This window comes from Chaetura pelagica, unplaced genomic scaffold, assembly GCF_000747805.2.
Source record: "Chaetura pelagica isolate M959 unplaced genomic scaffold, ChaPel_1.0 scaffold300, whole genome shotgun sequence".
Classification (NCBI taxonomy): domain Eukaryota; kingdom Metazoa; phylum Chordata; class Aves; order Apodiformes; family Apodidae; genus Chaetura; species Chaetura pelagica.
Genome location: NW_009951945.1, coordinates 1966088 through 1980044, shown reverse-complemented (window position 1 = coordinate 1980044; position 13957 = coordinate 1966088). Strand labels below are relative to the sequence as shown.

Sequence of the window (13957 nt, the reverse complement as noted above, 5' to 3'; positions counted from 1 at the left end):
CTGCTGGAGAGGCAAAGAGGGGAAAAGGCTCTGGGCACCTTCCAACCTGGGGAGGGTAGGTGGGACATACAGTCCCACTGTCACCTTGTCTCCCAGTCCTTGCTGCTGTCCAAGCATGACTGAGATGGTTTGTTCTCCTCTGACCTCCTCCTTCATTCCTGTGCCTTATTCATTGATTCTCGGGGTTCCAGTAGTGACAAAAGGCTCCTAGTGGATTTTTGAGTGACCAAGTGACAGTTGGAAAGAGCGGTGGGACAGTGATGGAGCTGTAGGGTGCTGGGCAGGAGGGCAGCAGCCTCACATGGAGGCTGATCTTTCTGGGAGAGGAATTTTTTTTCCCCTACACATAACTGGCATCAAGGTTTCTAACTTCTGGCAAATGTCAGTCCCATGCTGGTGTCAGCACTGCAGGCTGTGCACAGACACTGTCCCTGCATGGACTTCCAAGTGGGGAAGAGCCTTGGAGAGATGCCAGGCACCTGCAGTGGGCCCAACATGGGAGGACTGGCCGATCAGCTGGTCTGTCCTAACAATGATAATAATAACAGTAATTACCAGCACAATGGTGACTGCTTCTGCATCACACAACTGCATATCTCCCACATGGGCAATAAAACATAGGTTTTAGCATGAGATTCTGAACTGCACCTCAGGGACCCAGTTCTCAATCTTATTCATGTCGTGCATTAGTGAGATTATTTCCCTCTGGAAATGAACACAACCAGGCCTGTTTGCCTTTTTCCCCAGACTTGGGGGTGTCATTGCTAACTGGTTTTTGTTTTATCAGTTAATCATATCACATTTTTTGCATTCTGGTAGCTCGTAGCTTCTAAGAAATTACTTGGGAGGAGGTGGAGAGGGAAACAGTCTTGTCACAGAATTACTTGGGTTGGAAAAGATCATCGAGTCCAACCTGGACCTCTTGTGTTGCATTAAGGCACAAGTTAGATGATCAGGGTTTGGCCTGTCAGGTGAACTCACTGCAAAAATGCATCTTGCAGTAAAAAGGATGGCTCTGTATTAGAGACACATCCTTGACTTTTCACATTAAGCAGAAGGTCCTAATACACTATAAACAATATTGCACCATCAACAACCTCCACAGCCACGTGCGTGTGCTCCGGGTCGCTCTGCTGCTCTTGCAGCTCATCTTGCTTAAGGGTCCAGAGAAAAGAGGAGACAAGATGCACTGAGCACTCACCTCTGAGCAGTATTTTATGCATGGTAAATACAGCCTGGTTACAGTTCTACTTTTCTTTCCCACCCCCCAGTGCTTTGGCTTGCTTGGTGTGAATGGAGCTGGGAAGACAACCATCTTTAAGATGCTGACGGGTGATATCGGAGCGTCCAGCGGAAGGCTGAGGGTCCAGGGTCCTTCTGGGTATGGAGGAAGTGATTTCTGGGGAAGGTGTATGAGCACAGCAGCCCAGGAGGAGTTTTCAGGGCTGGGTGGCAAAGGAAAATAAATATAAAAGTCTGAAACCAAGGAAAACATTCAAAGCAGAGGAAAAATAAATGAGACGGGGAATTTCACCCTTTGAAGATGGCATGGTTGCTTCCCTAGGGGTCTGCTGTTGTTGTCAGACCTCTGCTGTTCTCAGGGGTGTTTCCTGTTCCTCATCACATTGTAAATGGGATCAGACTCAGGTCTTCAGCTGAGTGTGATCCCACTCCTGAGCCAGCATCTGGAGACCAGCAGGGCTGATCTCAAAATGCTCTTTAAGAGGAGCAGGCGTTGTGGCAGCTGTGCCATCTGAAGTGCTGGCAGTCATTGGAGAGTCTTGCACTAGACATCTTGACTAGCAGACGTCAGGATGCACACAAGGCAGCTTTTCCTTTGCAGGGCCTAAAAGCCCTCATATTCATGGCATTTTCCCTCAAGGATTGGGAAATGGGGTGGGAAGCAGGAGAAAGGACTTTGCTCTCTCCTGTCTGACTGCAGAGTGCGTTGGCAATTCAGTGTGTTTGACGTGATTTGCTGACTTCCCTGCACAGGTCCCTGAATGACATTAGTGAGGCACACTGGTCCCTCTTTGGCTACTGTCCTCAAGAGGATGCCTTGGATGACTTGCTGACAGTGGAAGAGCACATGTATTACTATGCTAGGCTCCATGGCATCCCAGAGAGAAATATCAAAGGGGTGAGTAACACTGGGGCTTGACTTTTAATTAGTCTTTCAATCAATAGATACGTGTGAGGTCATTTATTACTCTTGCTCCCACAGGTTGTACTCCAGCTTCTCCACAGGCTGAACCTGATGGCTTACAAAGACAGAGTAACCTCTATGTGCAGTTATGGCACCAACAGAAAATTGTCCACTGCTCTGGCTCTCATTGGGAATCCATCTATTCTGCTGCTGGTGAGAAACGGGGGCATTGGTGGGGAAAAGATGAGCAGATCTTTGGGCTGGCAGGGCGACATTGGCAGTCTAGCAAAGCCTCCTCAGGCACAGCTTACAGGACATCCCCCAGATGCCCATCATTAGCCTGATAATAGGTGCATCAGAGGAAAGTTCAGACTCCAGCAAGCACCCAATGTATTTATTTTTTTGAGGGCAGAAGAGTGGTGAGTCTGCCAGTTTCTGTATTTGCCTCTTCCAGAGGTCAAAAATAGATCCTATATTTCCCAATTAAACTCTCTTTGTTCCCAGCATTTTCTTGAAAGAAAAGTGGCATCCAAGGCTCCAAATATGTGGAAGAGCAAAGGAGCAAATTCCCTCAGGATTAGAACATTGTTTCTAGGTTTGGCTTCCCCTTTTGTCTTTCATTTTGAAGCTTCCAGTTCTTCCATGAGATTTGCCATTGTTGAAAGGCACCTTTTTGTGCAGTTTTCCCACTTGCTGTGTTTTGAATGTGTGCCGTGCTCTGTGAGCAGGTTTCCTGATACTAAATTTGATACCTAGTCGACATAAATCTCCCTTGCTCTAACTTGCATCAAGCCCAGCACTACTGGCTTTGCTTCTGACCACATACACCAGCCCTCCAGCTGCTTTTGTGACAAAAAAAAACCTCTCAATAACATTAGGTGGGAAGATTTCCTCCGTGGTGACTGTTGCCTGAACCCAAGCTGGTTTATTTCTGCCTTACAGAAGCTGTTACCTTCAGCAACAATGATTTGTCAATCAGAAATTGGCTAACAATTCTATCAGCAATGCCTAGGGTAGGAAGGAGTTAGGATGCCACCTTCCTCTCTGGCTTTCTGCCTCCCTAAATGAAGAAATCAACACCTGCTTCGTCAGCATAAGCAGAGGGAGGTGGATGTGGGAACCAAGTCCCTGTTGATCAGCTTCTCATCTGGGCTTAGGCCTGTGGTGTTCATGGTTATTTAAAACACTGTGGTATCAAATGCACAGCAGAGTTAGTGTTAGGTGGCACTGTCACAGCCAGACAGATCATCTGGAGCCCAAAAGAGTACAGAGGAGGGCAAGGAAGCTGGTGAAGAGCCTAGAGAATCAATCTGATGAAGAGCACTTGAAGGAGCTGGGAATGTTTAGTCTGAGGAAGAGGAGGCTGAGGGGAGAGAGACCTCATCAGTCTCTGCAACTATCTGAAAGGACATTGTAGAGAGGTTGGTGCTGGTCAAGCTGCAACAGGGGAGGATTAGATTGGACATTGGGAAACATTTCTTAACAGCAAGAGTGGTCAGACACTGGAACAGGCTGTCCAGGGAGGTGGTGGAGTCACCATCCTTGGGTGTATTGAAGGGGCGTTTGGATGTGGTGTTGGTGGAGATGGTTTAGGGGAGAACTTCGTAGAGCAGGGATGATGGTTGGACTCAATGATCCCAAGGGGCTTTTCCAACCTGAATGGTTCTTTGATTCTATGAAAGGAGGGTGAGAGTTCCCAGCAGTCCCCCTGGGAGCTGTGCAGTTCCAGAGGGCAGTGAGGATGGAGGCCTTAGTCAAGGGCTCTGCATGAAGAAGGAATAACTTGTCTCAGTCAAACCCATAGGGCAACTGAAGAGAATCCTTCTCCTGGATCTGTAACAGGGTGAGATCTTCTGTGGGTCCTTACTAGCAAACAGAACACCTATGATGAACCTAAAAAGAACACAAGTGTTAGGAAGATCAGATTTTGAGTGGAAGTTGACATTCAGTCCTTTCTTTCTCAACAGGACGAACCGAGCTCTGGAATGGATCCCAATGCTAAACGTCACCTTTGGAAAATCATCAGTGAGGAAGTGCAGAACAAATGCTCAGTGATCCTCACATCCCACAGGTAGGGCTGCTTTGGCTCTGGCTCCAGTTCCAGGGTCTGCAGGAGGTATGGACAGGCCTGTTCTTCACACTCCCTGTCAGTCCTCACAGAATTTCAGGACACCGAGCTCTGACAGGCTTGGGGGTTTGCTGTTGCTGAGTATGGGTGCCCACATAGACCCACCACACTTTAGTCATCTAGGAAAATTAACAGTGTCCTCCCATCCCTAAAATAACTCATTTTTGTACCTTCTCAATGACTGATTAGAGTATTTTGGTTTATATTTTTCAGCATGGAAGAATGTGAAGCCCTGTGTACCAGGCTGGCTATCATGGTGAATGGGAGCTTTCAGTGCATTGGCTCTTTGCAGCACATCAAGAGCAGGTCAGGGAATGGTGCCTATTTCCCTCCTCCTGAATGGCATTTAGGGTCAATAACCTACAGCTTTGAGGGCTGGGACCCTGAGACTTTTGCTAACAGGGCATCAACATGATATCATTTTCTGACTTTACATTTCTTCCTACCCTGTTGAAATTCTGTGTTAACTACTGCACTTTCTGTGCTCTCACAGCCTTTTTCTCCCAGATATGTGTTCCCTGAAGTAATCTCTTCACCACTGCAAATGGGAGATGCACATTAGGATTGAACTTCCATTTCCTTAGTTATCACAATAGCTTGGCTGCTTATTAAGATTCACTCCAGGTTAACAACCCTGACCCCATTCAAGCTGTGCTCTACCTGAGGTGGATTCCCTCAAAGAGGCTGGGCAGCACTCTCAAATAATTTTATTTCTATGTTTCTCTTTCCTCCTGTGTTAATTGTGATTTTTCCTTTTCCCCTAGGTTTGGAAGAGGGTTCACTGTAAAGATGCACTTAAACAGCAGCACAGTTAGCACTGACATGCTGACAGAGTTCATGAAATCACACTTTCCCAACACATGCCTGAAGGTAAGCAGGACAGTTGCCTGCAGGTGAGGCCCTCTCAGCCCCTTCAAATTAACCAAGAGGATCTTGCAAGATAAGACCTCTTGTAATACACTGTGCACTTAGATCTGTGCTCTCAAAGTGTAAGGGCTTCATATACACACACTTGTCACTGCTCTCAGAAACATTGCCCAAGGGTTGGAGCACCCAGGTTCCTTGGTGGCTCAAATAACTGCAGGCAAACCCCATAAGGCTTGTTAGGCGACCCTCTGCCCCTGAGATCGGTCCCACTGAAGCTGATGGGGACTGCATGGAGGCCCAACTTCACATTCAGTGGGTAATGAGATGGTTGGGTAATGCTATGGCTACCCTCAAGCTCCTGGGCCTGGGTTATTTTTTATCATCTCCTGGTCACAAAACCCATAAAAATCCCCAGTGGGGAAGCACTGGACAATAACATTCTTCACCTTTGGGAGCCAGCAGGAGAGAACACACACTCTGCCCCTTCACTTCCCCATGGTTTGGCTCCTCTTTGCTTTAATTCTCAACAGCCTTCAGGTCTCTTAGCTGTGCGTAGGCAGCAGCCTCTCCACTTCACCCCATCACTCCTGTTCCCACAGGACCGGCACTTCAACATGGTGGAGTATCATGTTCCAGTCTCTGCAGGAGGGGTGGCCAACATATTTGATCTCCTGGAAGCCAGCAAAGCAGCCTTCAATATCAGGCACTTCTCAGTGAGTCAAACAACATTAGAGGAGGTAAGGAATTAAAGATGTGTGGCCATCCATTTAAAACTGTTGAGAGGGGAGCAGGGACTGCTGCAGACAACAGGCTACATTTTGAAAGGGATTTCTATCCCTGTTCCCCCTGGGGATGCTTTATCAGAACCTACTGCCTCCAGATACCTCTGCTGGCACTAGGAAAATGCACATAGAAAGCTGCCTGTAGCATGAAGGATCTGTTCTTCCCTCTGTGACTGCTGATTTCAGCAGCCCTCCTGGGTGTGGATGAAGGGCAGGCTTTACAAATCACCTTCAAGTCCAGTGCTAGGCTTCCTGATGGTGGACTTTTCCCACCTATCTTGGAAATCTGCTTAATTTCACTTTCTTGTACTGTATTTAAGTTGTAAATTGATTTAGTGCATTACTCCAAACCTAGCTTCACAATTGAAGTTCCTTCTATTTTCCCTTGGAAGACAATTCCTATTGGCATTAAAATCTTGTAGGAAACACATCAGCTGAAGGGATGCTGCAAGGACTATCCAGAAGAAATAATTCTCTTGACCATCAGCATCTGGTATATTAGGTCTGTCCTGCTTCTGAGAGAAGCAAAACATGCATCCCTGTAGTCACGTGGATTGTTGAACAGGGATCTGGGGGAGGAGATCCTCAATATTCTTTTAATAAGGGGCAATAGTGAAAGAAAATGGGCAGACAAACCACAGGAAGCCCCAGGTCATGTTTTGTAGGAGAACAGCTTGGATTTGTGTATGTGCAAATGTGATGGCAGGCAGTGTTTAAGGAAGAATATTTTGTGTGTTGATTAGGTGCTGCTGAAAGGAAGATTGTTACGTGTGATTAGACACACCTACCTGTGCACTGTGCAGTGGTGCATGATGTCAGTTACTTACAGACAGATGGGTGGATAAAGTAATAATATAGCTGTACTACTACACTGTGATCAAAAAGAGCTGCCACGTGGGCTTTGCCTTGCTAGTGCTTTCGAAACGTAAGCTGCAGGACAACGAGGAGAGGAATGTCCACTCAGGTGTCCCAGGATTGCACATCCAGGAATTGACATCAGCCCAGAGAAACCCCACCTCTGCAATTCTCAAACCCAGGCTGAATCCTTTCCCCAGCACTCTCTCCAAGCTCACAGTCAAAGAACAGCCACTTCTCCTTTTATATTTTATATTCATGTTATGAAATTCTTTATGCTGTCACAGCTGAATGTTTCTCCTTTTCAACTTGCAGGTTTTCATCAACTTCGCCAAAGATCAAGGAGATCCTGACGGGGTGGATGCAGGTCCTGATGTGACACTGGACAGCTCTGACACAAGTAGCCAAGATAGCACCCTAAGCTCCATCTACTGAAGGGACCCAGCCCCAGGAGATCATAGAAGCTGGGGAAAAGATCTGGTGACCCCTCAGGGTTCTTTCAGCCCTGTATGATTCTGGCATGGCAGGGATAAAAAGCCACATTTTCTTAAAGTACTTTTTTTTGTTTTGTTTTGATATACACTCATTTTGTTACTAGGAACATGGTAGGCATTTAAGACTGGTGTTTGGCTACAAATCAGATTGGTCTTTCCACAAGTTCTTTTTGCCCTGCCCTCCTCCAAGTTCTTGTTTTATGATCACTTCAGTGCCTGTGAGGACTTTCTTGACACCACCTGCTGCTTGTGGCCATTTGCTCACAGCAGAAATGGCCCTGATGGAGCAGAAGAGCTGCCAGCAGTGCAGGGCTTTTGACAAAAAAGCAGCCCCATAGCTGCCCTCCTTGACAGCCCCAACCCAACTTGCTGCTCAGAAAGAGACCTTCTGGGTGACCATGAGAAAGTTGCTCTGTTTTGACAGGTTCTCCACCAGGGAAAGGGGGTTCAGGCCCTTTCCCTCCCTCCCAGGGGTGTTGTGAGAATGCAGGTGTCATGTACTGAGATTCTCATATGCTGTTGGTGGGGGCCATCTTTGGCAATGACATAAAGCTTATCTGTGTGTGTGGGTTATATCAGTACAAATATAATGATTTTAAAAGTCAGCACTTCCACTGGTTTGGGTTTGTTCCCATAGTTTATTCCAGCTCTATGTAACTCCTTGAGTAATCCTCCAGTCCCAGGAAGTTCAAGGCTCTTGGTCTCCAATGGAAGATTGTGCCATCAACCAGCCCCTGTCTTCTCCAAGGCTTCTCCAACAGCAGAAGAATGATATGAGACAGGTATTTTGGTGGAATCCTCTGACAGGAGTTTGTGTTTTCCTGAGCAAAGTAAAAGCAATGAGTTTCTCCCTTTCTCAAAAATCCTTACATCTGCTTCTGCCGACCTCCCTCTCCCAGGAAGCTCTGCTTCCTTTTCAGTGAACTTCATCCTCAAGACCCAAGTGGTGGCTGCCCCTATAACTCTAGAGCCATCTTCCCACATCAAAAGGCACAATTAGCTTCTTCTTCAAAGCCTCCGGCTTTAAATGAGACCTCTGCCTACCTTTGAGCAGCTGCCCCTAGTAGCTGAGTTCAGCACCTCAGCACACATCCTGCTTTTCCCCCTCAAAATCATCCTTAAGTAGAATAGTTTAATATTACTCTTTGTTACATGTATCAGCATAACCCTCAAAGACACAGTTTTGGGTCAGGGCATTGATGCATGTCCTGCTATTCAAACACATCATGAACTTCAAAGTCTTTGAGCTCAAGGAACTTCCTGATGCTAGTAGAACAGACTGCTGACAAAGCCAGGTCAGACTTACCTTGCACGACCTGGGAAGGCCCATATGGCACCTGGCTTTGGGCTAGCACACACTATTTCAGACAGGGTTAGTTGTTGTGTTCTGTTTTTTCTTTCCCCAAAGCTGACTGGAGCCAAGGGGAACTTCAGATGAAAGCTGCAATGACACGTCCTCCTCACAGGGACCACCAGAGGCGTTTTGCCAGCTCAGTTCCCACTTAATGCCAAGGCTTGCTGAGATAATCATGCAAGGAGTAGGTGCTTTAAATATCGTGGGCACTGGGGGTTTTAAAGTGGGATACTGAAGGTCAAAGTTCACCTTCTGCAAGGAGGTCACGTTTTTCTCCTTGAGCTTGGTGTAAACTCCTTGCTGTGCTAGCAGGAGGAGCTTTGGGACAGATCTGAGCCCTGAATTATACCTCAACCTGCTGACTAATTAAAACTGGAATTCAGCTTCTTTCCAGAATTTGACACCTGCAGTTTGTAAGTAACTGAAAAAGCAGCCCAGACATTCATTGTAGCTTTTCTTACGACGTCTCCAGCTCTGCAAAAGCTTTTTTTCTCATTTTCATTTCATATCTCACCCAGATCACAGTATAAAATGAAGCTTGTCTCTAATGGAGGGCTTGTGCTCCCTGCAAAGGGCTCAGAGTATGAATGCCAATGATTTAAATACAGCCTTGTAATACCAATCAGAGTATTATTTTATTATGTCGATGGCTTTGCAACTGCCAGTGAAAGCTGGATCGTCAGACTCTGTCCAGATGTACTTTACATTTAATTGAGGGAGACTGATACAAAACTATTCTTTTTGTCCCTACTAATAAAATAAAAATTAAAAAAAAAAAAAAAGAAAAAGTGAAGTGATTCATTGGAATACTTCAGCCACTTGCAGTGTAATTGGGTAAAAAAGAGTTTAAAAAAATATATCAAAAAAGCATCCTTTGAATTTCCATTCAATTCTGGCACTAATAGAAACATCTGCTTCACAAGAAATGTGTCATGGTCGTGATGTATGCTCCCTGTTTTCACTTGCAGGTAAAAATAAAACATCTGCTGCTGCAATCAAATCTGTAGGTATTGGTCCAAACAAGCCAAAGTTTACATACTTCAGGGAATTTCATTGAAACCTGTGGAGAAGCAGTTACAACTGTTTAGGGGCTTGAAACATCTGGCAAGGAGGTTGTATATAACATCACCAGGGGCTGAGTTACCTTTTGTGCCAAGTTGCAAATAATCCCTACTCCCTGTGGAGTCTCCCAGATTCAACCTGGCCCTTTCCAGAGGAAGGGCACATCCCGGGCTCAATTCCAGGGAGACAAATGTGGTAGCTACTTAGCTATCCTGCCTCTCAGCACCAGTTCCAGGTTTCTCATCAGCCCTTTGCCCCCTCGAGGAGAGCTGATTCTGGTTCTCAGGGTTCCCAGAAATACAGAGCCCTGCCTGAGAAAACAACTGGTAAAATCTATCTTAAAGATTATGAGCAGACTGGACACACCAGGGCAAGGATGGGGATATCTTCATCCTGCTGATGTAGGGGTGTGACAGCAAGTGCCCCCCTTTGTCAGCCCTCTCTGAATCCTCTTGTTTGCTTTGCATGATTCTGCTTTCCAAAAAAAGCCAGGCAACCAACCAGCTCAGTCCTTTCTTTGCTCTGAGCAGGGAGGGAAGATCACGGAAAACGTTGGCCCTGGTGTCCCTGGAAGGGACAGGGGAGCACTCTCTGTGCCACTGCCCATCCCCTCTCTAGGAGTGAGAGGTGAATGCTGCAGTCTAGGGGGAGAACAAGTGTTTCACCTCACTTCTTCAGCCAACCTAATAACCTTGTTCAAGGCAACAGGGAGCACCAGTGACAGGCAAGTCCTGCCAGAGTGACTGTGTGGGCTGTGTGTGTTAATTGGAACAGCATGGGCCTCAGCTGAGCTTCATTTAAAGATGCTCTAAAATGTTGCAGACAGGAGGTGTATCCAGTGCAACTGCCAAGCCAGGCTGGGGCCAGGGTGTCAAGGAGGAATTCTGTAATTGGTCAGGTAGATTGTGAGACTGATTCAAATCAGTTGTGTAATTGGAGCTGTGGACTTGGAGACAACGATTCAAATCTCCATCGTGGCTCCCCTTAATTTCTCACTCTGTGCTGCTGCTAAAAGCATGGTGCCTCTCCAACCTGATCCATGCTTAGCTTCCATCTCGATCCGCATGGTCCCCCAGGGCTGCCTTCACAGGGTCAGAAAAGGTCTGGCAGGGGCTGAGGAAAGCTGTCCAGAAGGGCCAGCATGAAGCAATGGCTCTCTCAGCCCTGACCACTAGGTATAAATTCAAGGTCTAATTGGATTTTGTTGTTGTTGTTTCATGAGAACAGCAGGAGAGTGGTTTTGTTACTCGATCAGAGCAGAAAATGTTTATAGGTCAGTTGAACACATCCAGGTAAACATAACTCAATGACTTGTAAAGCAGGGGAGCAGGTGATACCCACAGACCTGCTGCCTGGGGGGGAATCACTCCCGGGATCCAAAATTTATGGGATCTGACCCCGTAACAGGCTCAGGATGAGGCCCCAGCTTATCCTAGGGGCCTCAGCTTCCTTATTGCTGCAGCTTCATGAAGCTGTTGTGAGGTTTTTTTGGCTTTTTACAAGCCAAGAAAAATGTATGGTCCTGCACTTAATAGGGGAAGGGGTTTTTTTGTGAGCTAGTGGAGGGAGAAAAATGGTTGTTGGATGGCAACAGCACATAGCATGATCTTACTCTTTTTCTGGTTGTGTTTATTTTTTTGCAGAGAACAGCTGTGATCTTGCAAAGCTATCACAAAATATCAACAGTGTATTAAAAGAGAGTGCAAGAGAGAAAAGAAGCAGTGGGGAATGACAGGCAAAAAAAAATATAAATGAGTTCACCAGAATCATCATTCCATGACGGTAGTTTAAAAAAAATAATATCAAAAAATAATAAAAAAATCACTCTAATTAATTTAGTTGTTCAGGGAGAGGGTGGAAATGGCACTGAAATAGTGAGAAGAACATTAGTATGGGATGCAGCCAGTCTGTTGGCTCTGCTCCTCATGCTGCTCACACAGGCAGTGCTGCTAACGAGGAAGGGAGGGTGACCAGCCCCCAGCTTTTAGAGCACAGGCCACTTTGGGCCAGACCTGGCCCCCCTAAAAAATCTGCAGCATGGGGGGAGCTGCATAAGGCCACCCCAAGGGGTGTCCATCCTGCTGCACCTGAAAGCTGGCACGTGCCAAAAGAGGGAGAGTCACCTGGCCAGAGTCAGCCCAGGGGGAAGGACAGACAGAACTTGTGCTTGCAAAGCTTGGAACCAGGCACTTCCCCACAGCCCTCGGTTCCTTGGGGGGCTGCAGCCCCCCACTTCATTGCTAATGACTGCTAGAAGAGACTTTTGCAATCAGGCCATTGCCAGGGAGAGCAATTCTGAGGGCTCATGCTGGGAGATAAGAGAAATAGATGGTGTTTCTCCCACAAGCTTTAAAGCTCGAACAACAATCTGAGAGCACCTACCCCAACCTCCTTTAATGCAGGCTCTGGAATTTCAAGCACCTGGTCTGTCTTTCACTGCAGGCAGGCATGTTGGGAGAAATGAAGCATCTCTTAGAAAGAGCTCAGGAATTCACTGGCTCCAAGGACAGAAACAGAAGAAGGCTTCTTCAGGGCACAACAGCATTTTTGGTAACACGTACGAGAGGAAATCCAGGAGAAGGCAAGGTAATATTTGAGGTTTTTACATCCATTAGCAGGTCAAGGTGAACTCGCAGCCCTCTACTGACTATGTCCTAGTTACCAGTGAGAGGGGTTTCAGGCAGGCCTCTGCTTTCATGTGTGGTGGCTGTTCCACAGCCTCACAAATTGATCTGCACTCAGAGTGTGATGGGGAGGAGGAAGAAGGGTGATGTGCCTCTCCATAACCAGACCCAACCAGGTTATTTCTGTGCAAGATGGCAATGAATTTAAGTTCAAATTATACCAAACAGATTGAAATGCAATTAAAGGAGTTCCCTTAGGGTTGTATATCCAATTAGTGGAGTACCTTTAATTACATCCGTGCAGTTTCAAATAGACACGTGCTGAGAGGACCATCAGCATGGAGCTGAAGCCTGCCTGGTGACCCATATCCAGAGGAGTTGTGCATGGGTTTGCATCACCAAGTAGTGTTCCACCCCTCTAGTGGGGGAAGAAATCCCTGAGGTGGCCCAGGATCAAGGAGATGGCTTGCACAGAGCATCCAGTGCTTCTCGAGGTGTGATTCCCAGCTGGGAGCAGCTCTGTGTGAGAGCTTTTTCACTTGCTCTTGCAGCCTCAGCAGACCAGGGCTGGTCCTGGAAAGTCTTTGAGGACAGCTGTGCCTTGGGATGGATTGCAAGGGATGATGAAGGTTTATAGAAAGAGCCCTGAGTCACCTTCTCAAGGATCCTTTATTTGGTGGGTGGCTGAAGCAGGAGCTTGGAGAAGCTCACAGGTGGAGTGGGGGCCCTTAACCTGAGCTGGGTCTGGAAACTAAAGCAACTGAGTTGACTTTGATAAGAAAACTCATTTTAAAAGTAACAATGCAAACAGTAAGAAATGCTAGAAATACCCGAGTACTTCTAGGTGTTCAGGAGCTATCTCTGTGGAGCTATTTGATGTCTAGGAACTCAAAACATTTTTCTACCTCTAATCTTGAGCACAACCATGCCCTCAAAGCAGCTGGATGCACAGGCTACAAGTCAGAAGCTTTGAGGCTTTGAGCTTTATTCAAAGTCCCTGTCAAAGCCCATAGTCAGGCTGCTCTGGACAGCAGCAGCTGTGGGACCACATCTTGCTCCCTCAAAATTCCTATTGACATTGCTGTCAAAGAGAGAAAGTGAAGCTGAAGGAGGCTCCTCTTTGCCAATTGTGCCACCAGCCCCGGGGCTGGTGTGTGTTCATCATGCATGGGCCCAATTTTAATCCCAAAATCACATCACCATGCACCAGATCCTGCCCTAAGATCAACAGTGATACAGGTGCATGTGGCTCATACACCCTTCTATGCTCCTCCTCAGGTGTTTCTTTAAGTAATTCCAATGTCAGTGAGACAAAGGCAAAATTTGAGACCACAGGCTTAATCAGATTAACAATTATAATCATTCCCATCCATCACCACAAAGCAGGCTGAGATGCTGCTGAGTCCGTTCTGCTTCAGGAAGCTGGGAAATCAGGGCTGCACCTGATCAGCCAGACAAGGGCAGCTCCAGGCTGGCTGGGAAAGAGGGGAGAGAGTGATTGCTCAGGCTGACTTCTTTATTCATTCTTCTTATTAGCCTTCGGAGCCTCCCTAGAAATTACTGAGGCTTCTCCAGGGAGTGCAGTGCTGCACAGGGAGCCTTTACTTACGGGCTGGTGCTTCACCCTGTGATAAACCCCCAGCAG

General features: G+C 46.8%; 1 protein-coding gene across 1 annotated transcript in view; it reads left to right on the top strand.

Annotated features, from left to right (window-relative positions):
- The window catches only part of ABCA12 (ATP-binding cassette, sub-family A (ABC1), member 12), a 53904-nt gene extending 46691 nt beyond the window's left edge, over positions 1-7213 (top strand). Inside the window, exons 38-45 of the mRNA XM_009996856.1 lie at positions 1249-1381; positions 1996-2140; positions 2225-2359; positions 4114-4217; positions 4488-4580; positions 5039-5144; positions 5741-5878; positions 7094-7213. Of these exons, the coding sequence (XP_009995158.1) occupies positions 1249-1381; positions 1996-2140; positions 2225-2359; positions 4114-4217; positions 4488-4580; positions 5039-5144; positions 5741-5878; positions 7094-7213 (974 nt within the window). The remainder of the gene's footprint in view (positions 1-1248; positions 1382-1995; positions 2141-2224; positions 2360-4113; positions 4218-4487; positions 4581-5038; positions 5145-5740; positions 5879-7093) is intronic.
- Positions 7214-13957: the final 6744 nt, after the last annotated feature.